Source organism: Spea bombifrons, chromosome 5, assembly GCF_027358695.1.
Source record: "Spea bombifrons isolate aSpeBom1 chromosome 5, aSpeBom1.2.pri, whole genome shotgun sequence".
Lineage (NCBI taxonomy): Eukaryota > Metazoa > Chordata > Amphibia > Anura > Pelobatidae > Spea > Spea bombifrons.
Window position 1 is genome coordinate 21880405 of NC_071091.1, and position 15690 is coordinate 21896094.

At 41.6% G+C, this 15690-nt stretch overlaps 1 protein-coding gene and 1 long non-coding RNA gene across 5 annotated transcripts in view; both read right to left on the bottom strand.

Moving 5' to 3' along the window:
* TRA2A (transformer 2 alpha homolog) overlaps positions 1–3702 on the bottom strand; it is a 40027-nt gene extending 36325 nt beyond the window's left edge. For all 4 annotated transcript variants that reach the window (XM_053466608.1, XM_053466606.1, XM_053466607.1 and 1 more), the window contains exon 1: positions 3489–3702. In XM_053466608.1, coding sequence (XP_053322583.1) covers positions 3489–3524 — 36 coding nt within the window. In that variant the 5' untranslated portion in view covers positions 3525–3702. The remainder of the gene's footprint in view (positions 1–3488) is intronic.
* LOC128496809 (uncharacterized) lies at positions 19–3480 on the bottom strand. Its single transcript, XR_008354263.1, has 2 exons — positions 3198–3480; positions 19–293 (listed from the first exon to the last, which is right to left on the bottom strand). It is a non-coding gene; the product is annotated as an uncharacterized LOC128496809 (long non-coding RNA).
* Positions 3703–15690: the final 11988 nt, after the last annotated feature.

Consider the following 15690-nt stretch of genomic DNA (forward strand, 5'->3'; position numbering starts at 1 on the left):
CCCATTCATTCTTCCAGATTCTTTTAATTCTACGACACTCTTGCTTTATACTTTTCTTCATTCTTCATATTTTTTTTTCATTTTTCAAGTTCGTGTATTCTTCCCCAATTCAAATAATTCATTAAAGCCTTAAAAATATTCAAGTGCTTCTATCTGACCAATCTTCTGTTCAAATTTTTCCCCCATTCAATAGATATTTTCTGATCTTTAAAACTTTTCATTAGCCTTCGTTTATCTTGCTTTATCTTCCACATTCTTGGAATAAACTCTTCAATTTCTTCCCGAACATTAACCTTAATGGAAAAAGAACATTTAGTATATAAGCATTTAGGGACTAGAATACTCTGCTGGGGCGCTGTGTTTTAGAATGATCGGCCAGCAGGTAGAACACAATCTCCTCTATGAAAAGTCTGGCGTGGACTCGCCAATTAAATGAGCGCCACCGAGGACACCTGCAGCAATCTAAACTTATGAAAACTTCCTTTTCCGAACAGTCAAAACCACTAACTGCACCCCTGCTTATATCCCCAAATCAGACATGTGTCCTCTGCCCCCACTATTATATAATATATATAATAATCCCCCCCGCCTCTTCCTCGGGGCACGCAATAAATACAGCGCTTGGTGACGAGAATCTTACGTTTAAGAGCATTACAAGCTACACAAAGAGCAGCAAATTGTCTCAGTGTCTGATGATTGCAGGTTACACGCCAACCTTAATCTTTCCTAACTCATGAACTCTGCTTTCCTTGGTTCAGTTTGACTTTACAAGAAACCAGATTTAAATCATGTCCCAAACACGACATACATGATGTTCCGGCGTCCAAACCCCTGACCCTTTAAGGCTTTGTTAAGAGTGGTTTTCAAGAGAACGAGATCAGAGTAAAACAGCAATAACATCCAACAGGCATGATGTAATCACAAATATATGTATATGCTAAAAAAAAAAAAAGCGGTATCAGACCCCCCCCAAAAGATTTTTTTTTATTGTTAACTAATAAATCTAGTGTGGATATCTGACATGACTGTGGTGTTTGAATTTGGGGTTTTTCGGTCGATAGATTGTAAGGTATTCACTATTCATTTGACACGCCAAACTACTGCAATAGAAGCGACCCGGCCGGGAGGAAACGTAAAGCCGAGCTTTTCTTCAATAAGAGACGTCTTCCCCTCAGTGCCTGTGAGATGGGGTATGAGTACAGTGCTGCGCACGCACCACGGCACAAAAAACCCAGAGAATCCGCTTCAACAGAAGTTTTAAAGCAGGTCAGTTAACAAAAAAAAAAAACCCTGAATATATAATTAATGGATTGATGCCACAAAGTAACCCAAGCCATAGGTTAGCTTCGCCAGCACAAGCCATTGGCAAATAGGGCACTTTGTAAATGGTGTAATATGTCGCTGACTAACAACAAATATCTGCATTCCTGTTTGGTTGATAAGAAGGGGAACGCTTTCTCTTTGCGATTTCTGTTGCCAGCAGGGTACCCCAAAATGTGTCACTATGAAAAACATGCAGTTTGTTCTCCCGGTTTCTGTCCCTGTAGTATACTCTGTGCTGGATACAGTCGCGGTTGCCTACCCCTGCCAGGCTTCAGGCAGTAAGGAGCGGCGGCAGCAGCAGCACGGGCCAGTGTCAGACGTAAAGCCAGAAAGATGCAAATAAAGGAACCTTTCGCCATTAACCGTGACACTATGCGGCGTTGGGGAGATTTTTATTTTATGGCATTACATCACGCAGTCGCTACCCAGGGGATCACGTGTCAAAAAACTAATCGTGCTGCTGCAATCACATACATATTCCTTACAAATTAGGCTAGAATTTACAATTGAAATCCTTAAGTAAATAAGCAGCATCTGAGCCAAATGCCAGAAAAAGCTTCACACAGAAAGCGGGGCTCGCCTTCTAATACTTACACATAATGCATATTATTCACGGACTTCATACTCAGCCCGCAGAACCAACAGACACTGTAACGGGCGGGCGATATCTGGTCAGGATACTTAGAAAGAAAAAAAAAAGCCTTTCCAACCAGCTACTGAGAAGCCGTTGGTTAAGGACGGCATGTCTGACAGACTGTGTGTGTTACACGGGGCAACGTTCCCTCCGTTTATAAAGAACCCAAACCCTGTGCTGTGGAATATCAGCGCACAAAGCGTTAACAGACAGATCACATTAATCGGTAAGAATAGGAGTACAGCCAGCGCCTCACAGAACAAGATCAATTTAATAAAAGAACATTTATCCACGAGGAATAGCCTCGCCATTCCTGGAAACAGACAATAAGATGGCTGCTTCTACGGTATACGGGTAATGCTACATATAGCTTATATCTGGCTTTTCTGGGGTGAATTATCCCCGTTATAGCAAAAACAGCAACATATGAAATGCTGTTGAACACCCCGTTTAAAAAGCCGATTGATCCTCCAACAACAAAACTCATTTAAAACACGGCGTACTGATCCTCACCAAGTTACAGGTAGATTTTACCTCAGAAACGATCCCTAAACGCCAAGCAAACCGTGGCCACTTCACGCGTACATAACATACCAAATAAACGCACGCCGCGACACAGAAGTCTCTTACTAGACGCGAGCCATAAGCAGCCCCGTCTGTCGCAGCAAATTACTAAATTTACAGATCGCATCGCTAACTCAACCTCACCCCTGGGGAAGACTTTATGCCCAAAACCCACCCATCCGCATCTTACCAGCAGCCGGCTACCATCCTCTTCGTTACCTGCGCAGACATGTCGCACGCACCCCTAGATAATGAAATAGACCCTTTTGTTAAGCAAAGAGTCGCAGGCACCATTTAAACCTGTCTTTACACGCATATAAAGCACCATCGTATAAGGTAGGGCTGCACAACGGGCAATCCAAACATGCTTCACACAAGCACAAGAATGTAGGGAATATAGAGAAAGGACCTCTGCATGTAACGGAATTTAAGTATTTGATACATTAAGCCATAAATGAGACGTAACAGAATTATATACATTATATATTATACACACATCAGATCCTCAAGGGATCAGATCGTTACGCTGCTAATAGACCGACCAGTATCCGGGAATACTAATTACTAAACCACCGGCCTGAAACCAACTAATTACACGAAAGCACAAAGTGACAGGAAATGGTACTTTAATATGAAGCCATCCGCGCTCTCCCATTACACAGAGCGGTCAGATTACCCGGGGGCACGCTGCTTGCCTGTCTCTGCCCGGTACACAACGCGGCCGCCATCTTGGGCCAGACACACAGACAAAGCAGCAACCGTGTTTCTGTAGATCACCAGGTCGCGTTACTAAAACACGACCGTTTATTCTTGAGCCAGGTCTCCATCGACGGTCTTTTGCTGCCACCACGCCCGGCCAACCGATCCAACGGTACTGCCGCGGAGAAAGCGGCCTGGGGCCTATCAAGCCACATAAAAACGATCATTAAGTCGGTCCTGAAAAACAAGCCTAGGCTGAAATACTTACTCTCCCCTCGAAGTTATTTCCTTCCGCGTCACTCATAGTAGCTACTCGTAATAACGCGTAACCGTGTGTGGGAAAAGTCTTGCAGAGGAGGTCAACGCTTTTCCCCCGTCGGACGTTCCCTCCTTATCGGCCGTACCCAGGATCTGGCTTCCGCCCGCGAACTCCCTCCGTCCTTCCTCCGACCAGCTACTTCACAAAATGGCGACCGTCTCTTTTTCTGGCGGTTCATAAGGGAGATAGGAGGAGAGGGAGGGGCGTGACGTCACAATGGTGTCTGGAAGACGGGCTATGTTGTAACAACTAACAATAACTGGATGTGGGTAATCCTGTTTCCAAAGAGGAGCGAACCGGCGCCATAAGTGTACAGGGCCGTATATCGGGGCTTGGTACAGTTTGTGGTAAAATCTACTTTATCACCCACTTCTGGATATATGGGGCTTACACGAACAAATTACACACTGTTAAGATTTGCGCCGTTTATACCGAGTGTGAGTCCTAGTTAATATATGCGCATTAAACACATTCGTTATTGAATTGGCTCTTTAAGAATTTATGGTTGCACGAAAATGTCGGGTTTTGCCGTTACGGCCGTGTAAAGTTCACGTACCCCGCACTGGAGGAGAGTGAAACAGTACGTTACATTCGTTGCCTCGGTGTGTGTGAATGAGGCGGTAACCAGGGGCAGCGACGCCATGTTGTCTGTTTCGTTTATTGTTTGCCAATTGAAATGTGGAAGTCAGAGCTTAGTTCCTCCGCTGCGTTAATGCAAGTTTAGCAATGTTGCCAACTCTCTCCCCACATTTTTAGGTTGCTACATCTTTACCATCACCTGAGGAAAGACCACCTGAGCAGCACATTGGGCGTTTATAACATACACTTTAATGTTTCACTCGCTGCTTAGTGAATAAAGCCCAAAACTAGAGTTCTAGTATAGTTCTACTTTAGTTAGGAGGATGAGCTCCTTGGCTGAGGTAAAATATATTATATGATATATATTATATGCCTAATTCTAACATATTCTATTCACTATGTTGAAATACACAGTTTTTCTAGCAAAAGTGTACAATGTGGCCAGGTTACCCCTTTCTATATGACATTTACATACAGTTTATGGGGTTATGGTGACTTGCATAAACCCATGCATGCAGTTGCCAGGTTTAAATCCTACAATGTGTGTGGATAAGCAGGTTCACTTGAAATTCAATGGAGTCTTGGTGGTTGTGCTAATGCTAGCGTTCCTCAATGTCTCGGCTCAATTCAGACAGGCAGGGCTATTCACTAAGAACATGAGCCGTTATTCAAGGGCAGGGGAAGGCTGGCACCTTCTGGCCGGTGGACGGGAAAGCCGCGTGTCCCCCCGGTAACCTGTAATATAAGCAACCTGAACTAGCACAAACACATTGACACAATCACTTTCATGCTGACACACGTGTACACAAATACACTCATGCTAACACAAATATACATGAACACACACATGCTCACATACACTCTCATGCAATCACACACTAACACTGACCAGAGCAGTTTTTCCCACAGGGTCACATTCAGCTAGTGTGTTAAACAACTCCATCTTTCTTTTTCCAGTATGCTGTACATTAGCCCCTTAGGCTCAGCTGTTACTGGAGTGACCAGCCAAGAGATATGACTTAAACATTCTTTATAAGTATTATTAATTAATAAAAATACATTTATTTCTGCCAATTACAATATAACTGATAGATTAAGTGACTCGCTGAATAGTAACCGAAATGCTCTTACAAATGTCAATACAAACAATTTCACTATTCAGGGCCAATACAAACCATTGTGTGGAAATCTGTTCATAAACAGGACTATGCATAGGACACGTGGTCATACGTTAAGACTGGAAGAAAGGAGATTTAGACTAAAGCAGAGGAAAGGGTTTTTTACAGTAAGGACAATAAGGGTGTGGAATTCTCTGCCTGCAGAGGTAGTTTTATCGGAGTCTGTACAGACGTTTAAACTGCAACTGGATGGATACCTGGAAAAACATAATATTCAGGGATATAATCTTTAATTATGGGGAAACAGCTTATTGATCCAAGGAGAAATCTGACTGCCAATTTGGGGTCAAGAAGGAATTTATTTCCCTGGTTAGTGCAAAATTGGAAAGAGCGAAACCGGGGTTTTTTTTTGCCTTCTTTTGGATCAACAGCAACAAATTAACAGATATAGGAAAGGCTGAACTTGATGGACACATGTCTTTTTTCAGCCTATATAACTATGTAACTAAAAAGCACATCGGCCGATGGTGGAAGGATATGCATTGAAAACAAACACTTGGGCCAAAATGAATGCATAAAGTTGTGTAACCCAAAATAACTTTTGTTTTGTTTGTGCTCACGCCTACTAATTCCTAAATGTACATGTTCAAACAAAAAATTATACGTTGTATCGACAAACTGTTTAACTACATACGGGTGGCATACTCTATTTTCTTATGAACTCACGCTAAGGTGAGAGGCTATGAGTTTCACCCCTCTTCTGTTGGACCCCTGTGCAAATCAGGACACATGGGTTCCTCCTGCCTAAGCCACGAGGCCTTGGAACTGGCACCGCTTGTGTATTACACAACATAACATCATGATCTGACTTGCTAGTTGCATCGTGGCACAAACCCGGAAAGCCTGTTAGGACTCTCGTAATACCCTAATGGGCATCACAGACAATCTACAATTTGGGTATAATCAGTGGAGTGGAGATGTGGAAACTCCATTGTTTTCTTCTTTGTTTTGTCATTATTATTTTATATTATGGCATTGCACATGGAATAATCCACCAGAGAGCCAAAGCCATCATTATTGCTAATGGGGCCATATGAGAGCCTTTGCTGTAGACCCCCATGAAATAGATTACAAATCGTAGATCTGTTGATTTAAAGGGACACTCCAGCCATCGTATGCACTTCAATGCATTTAATAGCTAGCTGGCCCCTTAAAAGTTTTGTGGTGTCACCCTTGTAAATGCGCAGGGATTCTCCAGAATCTCCTTGTACGCATTTACTTGCCAGCAGCTATTTTCCATGTTTTCCCATTCCACATGATATACATATTGCCCGTCAGCTCCAACAATGGCTTCTGGTGGGGTTCTGTTCAGACCCCGGTGTGCATGTGTGGAAAGCTCTTTAAGCAATTTAATGTACATTCTTCTTCAGAAGGCCTGTCCTTTTTGTAGCCATCTACTGTATGCTGGCCTGAGCTGGTGTTTAAAACATGATATTTAATACATGTTATTAATGTATACAAAAATGAATGCAGTTGTTGTTGGTACACCATAATAAACTGCAGATAATGTAGCTTTTTCCTGGTTTCCGTAGTAATTAAACAAAATATTATGTGTTAGATACCTTCAATAAGCACACTAATAAGATCACTGTGTAATCTGTATTAGATTTGCAATAAATCAGTTACATTGTTGGTAAATCCTTTCTCATCCGTATCTGTATCCACAAACAAACTCGTTGGGTGCGGTAGCCAAGAGGATGGAAGCTGTTGCTTTTCTCTACTAGTCAAATTTGCATTAGAATATACCAAAAGTTGACCTACCCATTCATCGCCATACATATTATTGGAATGGAAATTTCTGTCTGCCAGTAAATCAGTCTTTATAAAAGTAGAATCATTTGAATAACTGGTGGGCCTGATGAAACCTTCTGTTTTTGTAAGTACTTTCTAAAACTTTTATAGTTTGTATTACCATTCCTAAGTGGGCAATGTTTTTTTTTTTGAAGACTTGAATGCATGCAATTCTCTTTTGTTTAAGAGACTGGTACACTATTATGTTGATTTCCCAACTGGTAACAAGTTGATACACAGAGAAAAGTTGAGCATGTTTTTGGGGGCAACCTAACACTTTTTGATACATTCATTTGATTGGAGATCACCAAAGAAATGAACAGCCTCAAATCAATAAAATAACTGAAAAATAAAATAAATTATTAAATCAGCCTTACCCATATTGCCAAACTGGGCTACCTGGGCTGGTCAGGGCAGATCACTTCTCCCAATGGGCCCATGTTCCCTGCAAAAGCAAAACATTGGGCCAGCTACCATTGGTAGTGCCCAGAATCATCAATAGAAACATAGAACTAATGGCAGACAAGAACCATTCGGCCCATCTTGTCTACTCATTTTTCCTCAGTCCTCATCAGTCCTTAGTCTTGTCTAGGATTCAGGATAGCTTTATCCCTTTTCATGTTTAAATTCCCTCGCTGTATTAGCCCCCATCATTTCTGCTGGGAGGCCATTTATCTATTTCAGCTAGTTTTTACACTATATTTACTTAACCATGATTCTCTTTTTACATTTTTCATGCACCCACACAAAGTATATATTGTTTTCTCAAGGACAGATGAGCTTTTTTTTTAAACCATTTTTTAGTGTTTTATTTGTATATTTTATTGGATAAATGTTATTGATTTTATTTGCAGATGGGAAGCGGCTGGCTGTGCCATAATGTCTGATCCCCTGCATCACAACAGGGATCAGACAGTTTGACTTTATTTTTATTTTTTGTGACCGATCAGCTTCGCTCACTTGACGTGAATGGACCATCAAATTCACTGAGGACAAGATGCATCCATTCATAAAGGACATCTCCCGTGATCATGCGTGAGAGGGTTAATGGCATTTCCCTACCATGACACGTGAACTTAAGTCACCATTTCTAAATACTAAATCTAGCACAACCTCCCTCCTTGTTGGCTCTTCTACCAGTTACTGATGATACAATCTCTGTAAATAATTTAGGATTTCTCCTGGCATAACCTCGCCTTTCATGGATGTCTTAGCTATTTCTTCAACTAGCAGATGATGAAGCTCTTCTGCTTGTCCAATATATCACACATATATAAACAACTACCTTATACTGTTATGTTATATACTACATGTCAAGTCCTGTTTACCCATAGTACAGAGCTGCGGAATATGATGGTGGGGGTAAGATCAAGGGGAAGGATTAAAACATATGAGAGAACAAAGAGAACGTGTTAAAGACATAAGAGAGAGTGAATAGCATTTTAAAGGTGAGACTGACTGCAGGTAAAAGGAACGAGGCATATAAAAGTTGGGTTAAAAGAATATAATTGCAAACAGAGGGTGATGAGCAGAGGGTGCAAGCAAAATTATGATAAAAATCAGGAAGAAAGATTAAGGAAGTGCCAACGGTATTGTTTACCTGGGTCCCCAGAAACCCTGGCACCAGCCCTGAGAATTCTCTATACAAAGCAGGTTGTGCTGATGCCGCAAAGCATCCCCAAACCATGACCTCACAATGCTTGGTGCGGAATGTAGTGATTGCGTTTTCTCAGACATAACATGGCCCATATAGAACATATAAATATATCAACTTTAATTTCCCTCTTTATCATTATTTTTTTTTGTTCCAGGACAAGTAAGGCTTTATTTTAAACCATCTTAATCTATAAAATCCATTATTTAGTATGAAAAACATATAAAAAAGTAAAAGATATAAAAGGAAACGACATTGCTTTACAATTTTACCTATCCTCGTTTACACCTCATATGCCTAGAATTTTCATTTATTTTGGTAGCTACAGGGCAATTATTAAAATGTTTCGAATTGTAATATCTTTTTAAATTTTGTATTCTGAATAGCACTGACAGGTCTTAAAACTGCTACCTAACAGTATATGTTTCTGAAAAGTTGACAACCAAGGTGATTGCTCAATGGCCATTTTGACATATTTTGTGCATCCACTTCCCCACCAACGTCATCCATAGTAAGCTGAAAAAAAGCAACCTTTCAAGCAACCTTTGGTAATGTCTCTTTGGATTTCTTACCCACGATTTTATCCAACTACAGAAACAAGCACTTAGTTTGTGATATGCAACATTCCCCGATCCCCGGGTACAGTGATACCCTCCAAGCATAAAGGTTTGGCGTGTTTTGGGAAAGCTAGCATAATTGGTAGATAGTAGCAGTAGTATCAGGTGAAGGGAATGAGGTGGTATGGCTAATTATTTGAGTTTTTTGTTTCTACTTTTCTACAACTTTTAAAATATTTTCTTTTATATATATATATATATATATATATATATATATATATATAGCTTTGATATTTTTTTCCAACTCTGCTCTCCTAATCACACTAAAGGGTGTGATCAGCAGCAGTGCTGATTTTTTGCGCTGTCACAACAGACTGCTCCGCCAGGACGTAATAGCATGTCACCTGATGTCAACTGCTGGGATTTTGTGACAGGCTATTATGTCCGTTGTCACGAAGGGGTTAAAGTCAGTTCCCGTGTTTTTGTGTTTGTACTTGAAGTTTTTCATGGTGTCCTTGCTTTGTGGTTCCCTTCATGCGCACAGGCTTCACAGCATTTCTTGAGCACGCCAAATGGGAAGATGACATCCTCCGATGAAGTAAAATGTCTTTTGTGTAAAGTCATGTATTGCTATCGTCAGCAAAATGGTGGCTCCTTCAGGAATACACAGCTTCCGTATAGGACGTTGGCCGCCATTTGCAGCTGATGACACCTTAAATTAAGCCATGTATTGCTGAAAATGAGGCTGCAATTCACAGTTTTTCAATCAGTACCCGGCCTCCGTACATTGCATGCTACATCACCACAGCGGGGTTCCAAGCTCCAGGAGGATTCCAGGATACAAGGGAAGACTATGGAGGGTGCCAGAGTACCATGTAGTGTCATATTTACCTTCAATGCTGCCCTAGGCTTAAACCAGGACAGCATCACCAGTCACCCCCTTCAAACCGACGTCCTTACTGCTGCATACCAGGATATGACTTCATATCCAGGTGCTCTACCATTTAAGGGCTTGTGGCATTGAGTGGATTAGAATTATGAAGGCTATGCCAAAACGATACAGTCCTCCATAATTTTAACAGGGCAGCTGGAGAGATGAGTGATGTCCATTTTAACTTCCCAAAGAACAGGGGCGCTACATGGGGTCTGATCACCTAAACCAGAATATGCCACTGGGATCATGGGTTGGTAAATATGCACGTCAAGGCTCCAGGTAAGTAAAATTACATTTTTAAAAGCATTTAAGTAAAGAATGGAGTATGTATCACTTGAAAACTTAACACTTTATTAAAAACAAAACAAGGTGTTAGTTCCACTCTAAAACTTCATTATTAGCATCTGCAATTTATTTTTTGAGAGCTTAGTGTACAAACAAAAGAGCACAGTTTTTTGGGTTCCATCTGTTTGTAAAAGTAAGCATCTTGAAGCTTATCATACATTCTTCAGTGTAAACATATGAATTCTGTCAAACCAGGAAATCCTGTTTATGTTTGCAGTAAAATAATAGTTCTTAAAGGAACATACAATGCTATAAAAAAAGTGAATAAACATGGAATTAATTTTTCTGTGGATTTATTTACTGTATCATATATGGTCCCTGGATCTCGCTCTTTTTCTAATACGAGCGCCCAAGCCTTTTCAGATGTATCCATAACCCTGTGTGAATGCTCTGTAAGCACATTACATTGGTTCTCCCTGCTTTTACGGCTTGTCCATATTTATTGTCCATGCAGCCAGCTGCAGCCTCTCCATTATTTAAGGATCTCCTGCAGTTCTGGTTTCATTTTTGGGCACCCAGTTAGTGATGTCCGGATCATGAACGAATCGTTCATTTGATCCGGTTCTTTTTAATGATCCGGATGAATCGATTCACTAGACTGAACGATTCATTTGTAGCGGTTCAGTCTGTGAATCATGCAGCTGTAACCTGATCCTAGAGCTGTGAGTCATCTGCAGAGCACTCAGACACAGACTCTGGGGTCAGGTTACAGCTCATTCATTCACACAGGAACGATGACTCATAGAGTCAGAGACTCGTTCAATGATTCGAATGATCCGAAGAGTGGAATGATCCGAAGAGTCGAATGATCCGAAGAGTCGAATGATTCAAATGATTCAAATCTTACAGGGATCCGGATCTTACAAGGATCCGAATCTTACAGAGATTCGAATCATTCAGAGAATATTACTGACACCATACTTTTATAAATAAATACATTAATAATGTTCACTGCCCCCAGGATTTAGATTCCCCTGAGTTTGCCCCCCTTTACCTATAACTGCACCTACAGTTAACTTTATTAAATTAATTAAATTAACCCTCAGTCATCAGCATAAAATTAACCCTTATACCCCATCAACCATAACTGCCCCTGAAATTAACCGTAAAGACCCCATTAACCATAACGGCCCCTGAAATTAACCCTAAATACTCCATTAACCATAACTGCCCCTAAATTAATTGCATGTACTCCAGATAAATTACCTAATAAATTGGTATGGTTGATGGGGTCTTTAGTGTTAATTTAGGGGCAGTTATGCTTAATGGGGTGTTTAGGGAAAATTTAGGGGCAGTTATGCTTAATGGGGTGTTTAGGGATAATTTAGGGGCAGTTATGCTTAATAGGGTGTTTAGGGTTAATTTGGGGGCAGTTATGCTTAATGGGGTCTTTAGTGTTAATTTAGGGGCAGTTATGCTTAATGAGGTGTTTAGGGTTTATTTGGGGGCAGTTATGCTTAATGGGGTGTTTAGGGTTAATTTGGGGGCAGTTATGCTTAATGGGGTGTTTAGTGTTAATTCAGGGGCAGTTATGCTTAATGAGGTGTTTAGGGTTAATTTGGGGGCAGTTATGCTTAATGGGATGTTAAGGGTTAATTTTAGGGGCAGTCATGGTTGATGGGGTGTTTAGGGTTAATTTAATGGTGAGGGTTAATTTAATGAATTTAATAAAGTTAGCTTAAGGTGCAGTTGGAGGTAAAGGGGAATGTAAATCCTGAGGGCAGTGATTATTAATGTATTATTTATAACAGTATGGTGATATTATCTGACTGATTAGAATGCCAATGAAGGCAGAGAGTCGTTCAAAGATCCGGATCTTACAATGATCCGGATCTTACAGTGATCCGGATCTTACAGTGATCCGGATCACTGTAAGATTCGGATCCCTGTAAGATCCGAATCTTTGAACGACTCTCTGCCTTCATTGACATCACTGGAGGCAGGGGGGAGGATTCATAATGAAAGGGGCGGGGCCAATCGTTAGTGTGCCTGCACGGAGTTACTGGAAAACAATAACTCCGTGCAGACACACTGAGTGATCCGAAGATCCGGATCATGAATCGGATCATTTCAGTGAACGAATCGAAATGATCCGATTCATTTTAATGATCCGAACTTCCCATCACTACACCCAGTGCTTGTTTCCCAACCCTCCCACTTTTCGGTACAGGGGTCGAGCTCAGAGGCAAGGTGGGACTCAGTCTGGGACAGCAGAGAATGCATACTGCGCGTGTGCAGAATTGTGAGCATGCCCAGTAGCGCTAAGCCTAAGCTTTGCCCCCCAGCGTCTGGATTTGCCGTGGGTAGAGGCTGGTTGGTGTGCCAGCGTCTTGGAGCACTAAGGCCACTGACCCTTTTACACTCCTGGCACTGGCAGAGTTTGCCTTTTATACATGCAATAAGCAGTGTTTGTCGAGAAGGGTAATTTTTCAGGCCCTAGTGCACCCCCGCATCTGGACGGCCTTGGCCACTGGTGATGTGTTAGAGTTAACCTCCTGGTGGTGCCATTTTCACTTAATATCTCACTCTAGTTATGGCAGTTATGCTTAATGGGGTGTTTAGGGATAATTTAGGGGCAGTTATGCTTAATAGGGTGTTTAGGGTTAATTTGGGGGCAGTTATGCTTAATGGGGTCTTTAGTGTTAATTTAGGGGCAGTTATGCTTAATGAGGTGTTTAGGGTTTATTTGGGGGCAGTTATGCTTAATGGGGTGTTTAGGGTTAATTTGGGGGCAGTTATGCTTAATGGGGTGTTTAGTGTTAATTCAGGGGCAGTTATGCTTAATGAGGTGTTTAGGGTTAATTTGGGGGCAGTTATGCTTAATGGGATGTTAAGGGTTAATTTTAGGGGCAGTCATGGTTGATGGGGTGTTTAGGGTTAATTTAATGGTGAGGGTTAATTTAATGAATTTAATAAAGTTAGCTTAAGGTGCAGTTGGAGGTAAAGGGGAATGTAAATCCTGAGGGCAGTGATTATTAATGTATTATTTATAACAGTATGGTGATATTATCTGACTGATTAGAATGCCAATGAAGGCAGAGAGTCGTTCAAAGATCCGGATCTTACAATGATCCGGATCTTACAGTGATCCGGATCTTACAGTGATCCGGATCACTGTAAGATTCGGATCCCTGTAAGATCCGAATCTTTGAACGACTCTCTGCCTTCATTGACATCACTGGAGGCAGGGGGGAGGATTCATAATGAAAGGGGCGGGGCCAATCGTTAGTGTGCCTGCACGGAGTTACTGGAAAACAATAACTCCGTGCAGACACACTGAGTGATCCGAAGATCCGGATCATGAATCGGATCATTTCAGTGAACGAATCGAAATGATCCGATTCATTTTAATGATCCGAACTTCCCATCACTACACCCAGTGCTTGTTTCCCAACCCTCCCACTTTTCGGTACAGGGGTCGAGCTCAGAGGCAAGGTGGGACTCAGTCTGGGACAGCAGAGAATGCATACTGCGCGTGTGCAGAATTGTGAGCATGCCCAGTAGCGCTAAGCCTAAGCTTTGCCCCCCAGCGTCTGGATTTGCCGTGGGTAGAGGCTGGTTGGTGTGCCAGCGTCTTGGAGCACTAAGGCCACTGACCCTTTTACACTCCTGGCACTGGCAGAGTTTGCCTTTTATACATGCAATAAGCAGTGTTTGTCGAGAAGGGTAATTTTTCAGGCCCTAGTGCACCCCCGCATCTGGACGGCCTTGGCCACTGGTGATGTGTTAGAGTTAACCTCCTGGTGGTGCCATTTTCACTTAATATCTCACTCTAGTTCATTTTTTTTATCTATTCATCCTCTTTTCTTTTCAAAATGATTTTCCCACATTCAGCATCAGCCTAATGTTTGATTAAAACTCTCTTATTCTTTAAACTGTGACATCTGAAGGTAATCGCCCTAGAAATATTTTTCATGTGTGTGTGTATATATATATAGATATCTATATATATATTTATACACGCACTCATACACACACACATCACCTTTTTTAGATGAGGACTTTATAAACATGGCAGATGGCTCTAATACACAACAAAAACCTAGGTGAATGATTAAACTGAGCTTTTGAGATAAAATGTGAAACCTGCGTATAATGCGCTGCCCGATAGCATTTATCAAAGGCTGTCATGTGATGTTATGCAGAATTAGCACTTTAGGTTAATGACCCCTTAGACCTTACAGGTAAACAGGTACACTGTAAATCTACTGCATGTTACAAGGTGAGTTCAATATTGCCGTTTTATAGAACTCTTGAGAGAGAAGAGTTAATGTCAGCCTATATATTGTATATAGTGAATAATATATCATCAATTCCCTAGAACAGCTCCAGAAATGCCAGATGTGTTCATGAATAATAACCAGAGGAAAGCATTGCAGTTTCTTCGGGGTACTTCCCAGAGGAATGGCTGTTGCAGTGCATTAATCATTACATTGATCTTTCCAAGCTGCAACAGAGATTGCTCTAATAAGTAACAAGCTTGCAGCACTAAGAGGAATGTGCTGCAGATAAAGAGAAATGCAGAGTAACTAAGGGCGTGGTGTACATTTTCAACCTTAAAGCCTCCGGATGTTTAAAGAAATACTAATGGTTTAAATTAAAGTGATCTTCTATGGCATGTAATATTACCGAATTTCAAAGAAACACAGCAACCTATTTACCTTGGGCGCTGCTCTAGGCCTAACCCCAAGCCACCCAATAGATCAGTCCATAGTCAAGTGGCCAATTAGAAAACATAGCCTTCAGGAACCCTCTTTAGAGGATTACTGATCCAACTCCTTGTCCCTGTGTTCTTTCTTTTGTAGAAAGCGAACCAAGGAGACATGTGCATGGACAATATCATGGTGGCAGAATTATTCTCTTGCCAATCACATTGTATGTTGCAGGGAAAAAGGATTAAACGTCAATAGGACCACCTGCAACGTCAGCAGGATCACCAACTGGTGTTGTGGGATCGCGCAGTGATGTCATGGGACCACCCACCTGCATCCTGCAAAGGGGGGACTCCAGATAGCCGGAGCCCAAGAGTTCCTAGGTATGGTCACTGGCCCACTGGGCATTTGCACAGTTTGTCCAATGGCCAGTCTATGTCTTGGATGACATTGTAGCTATA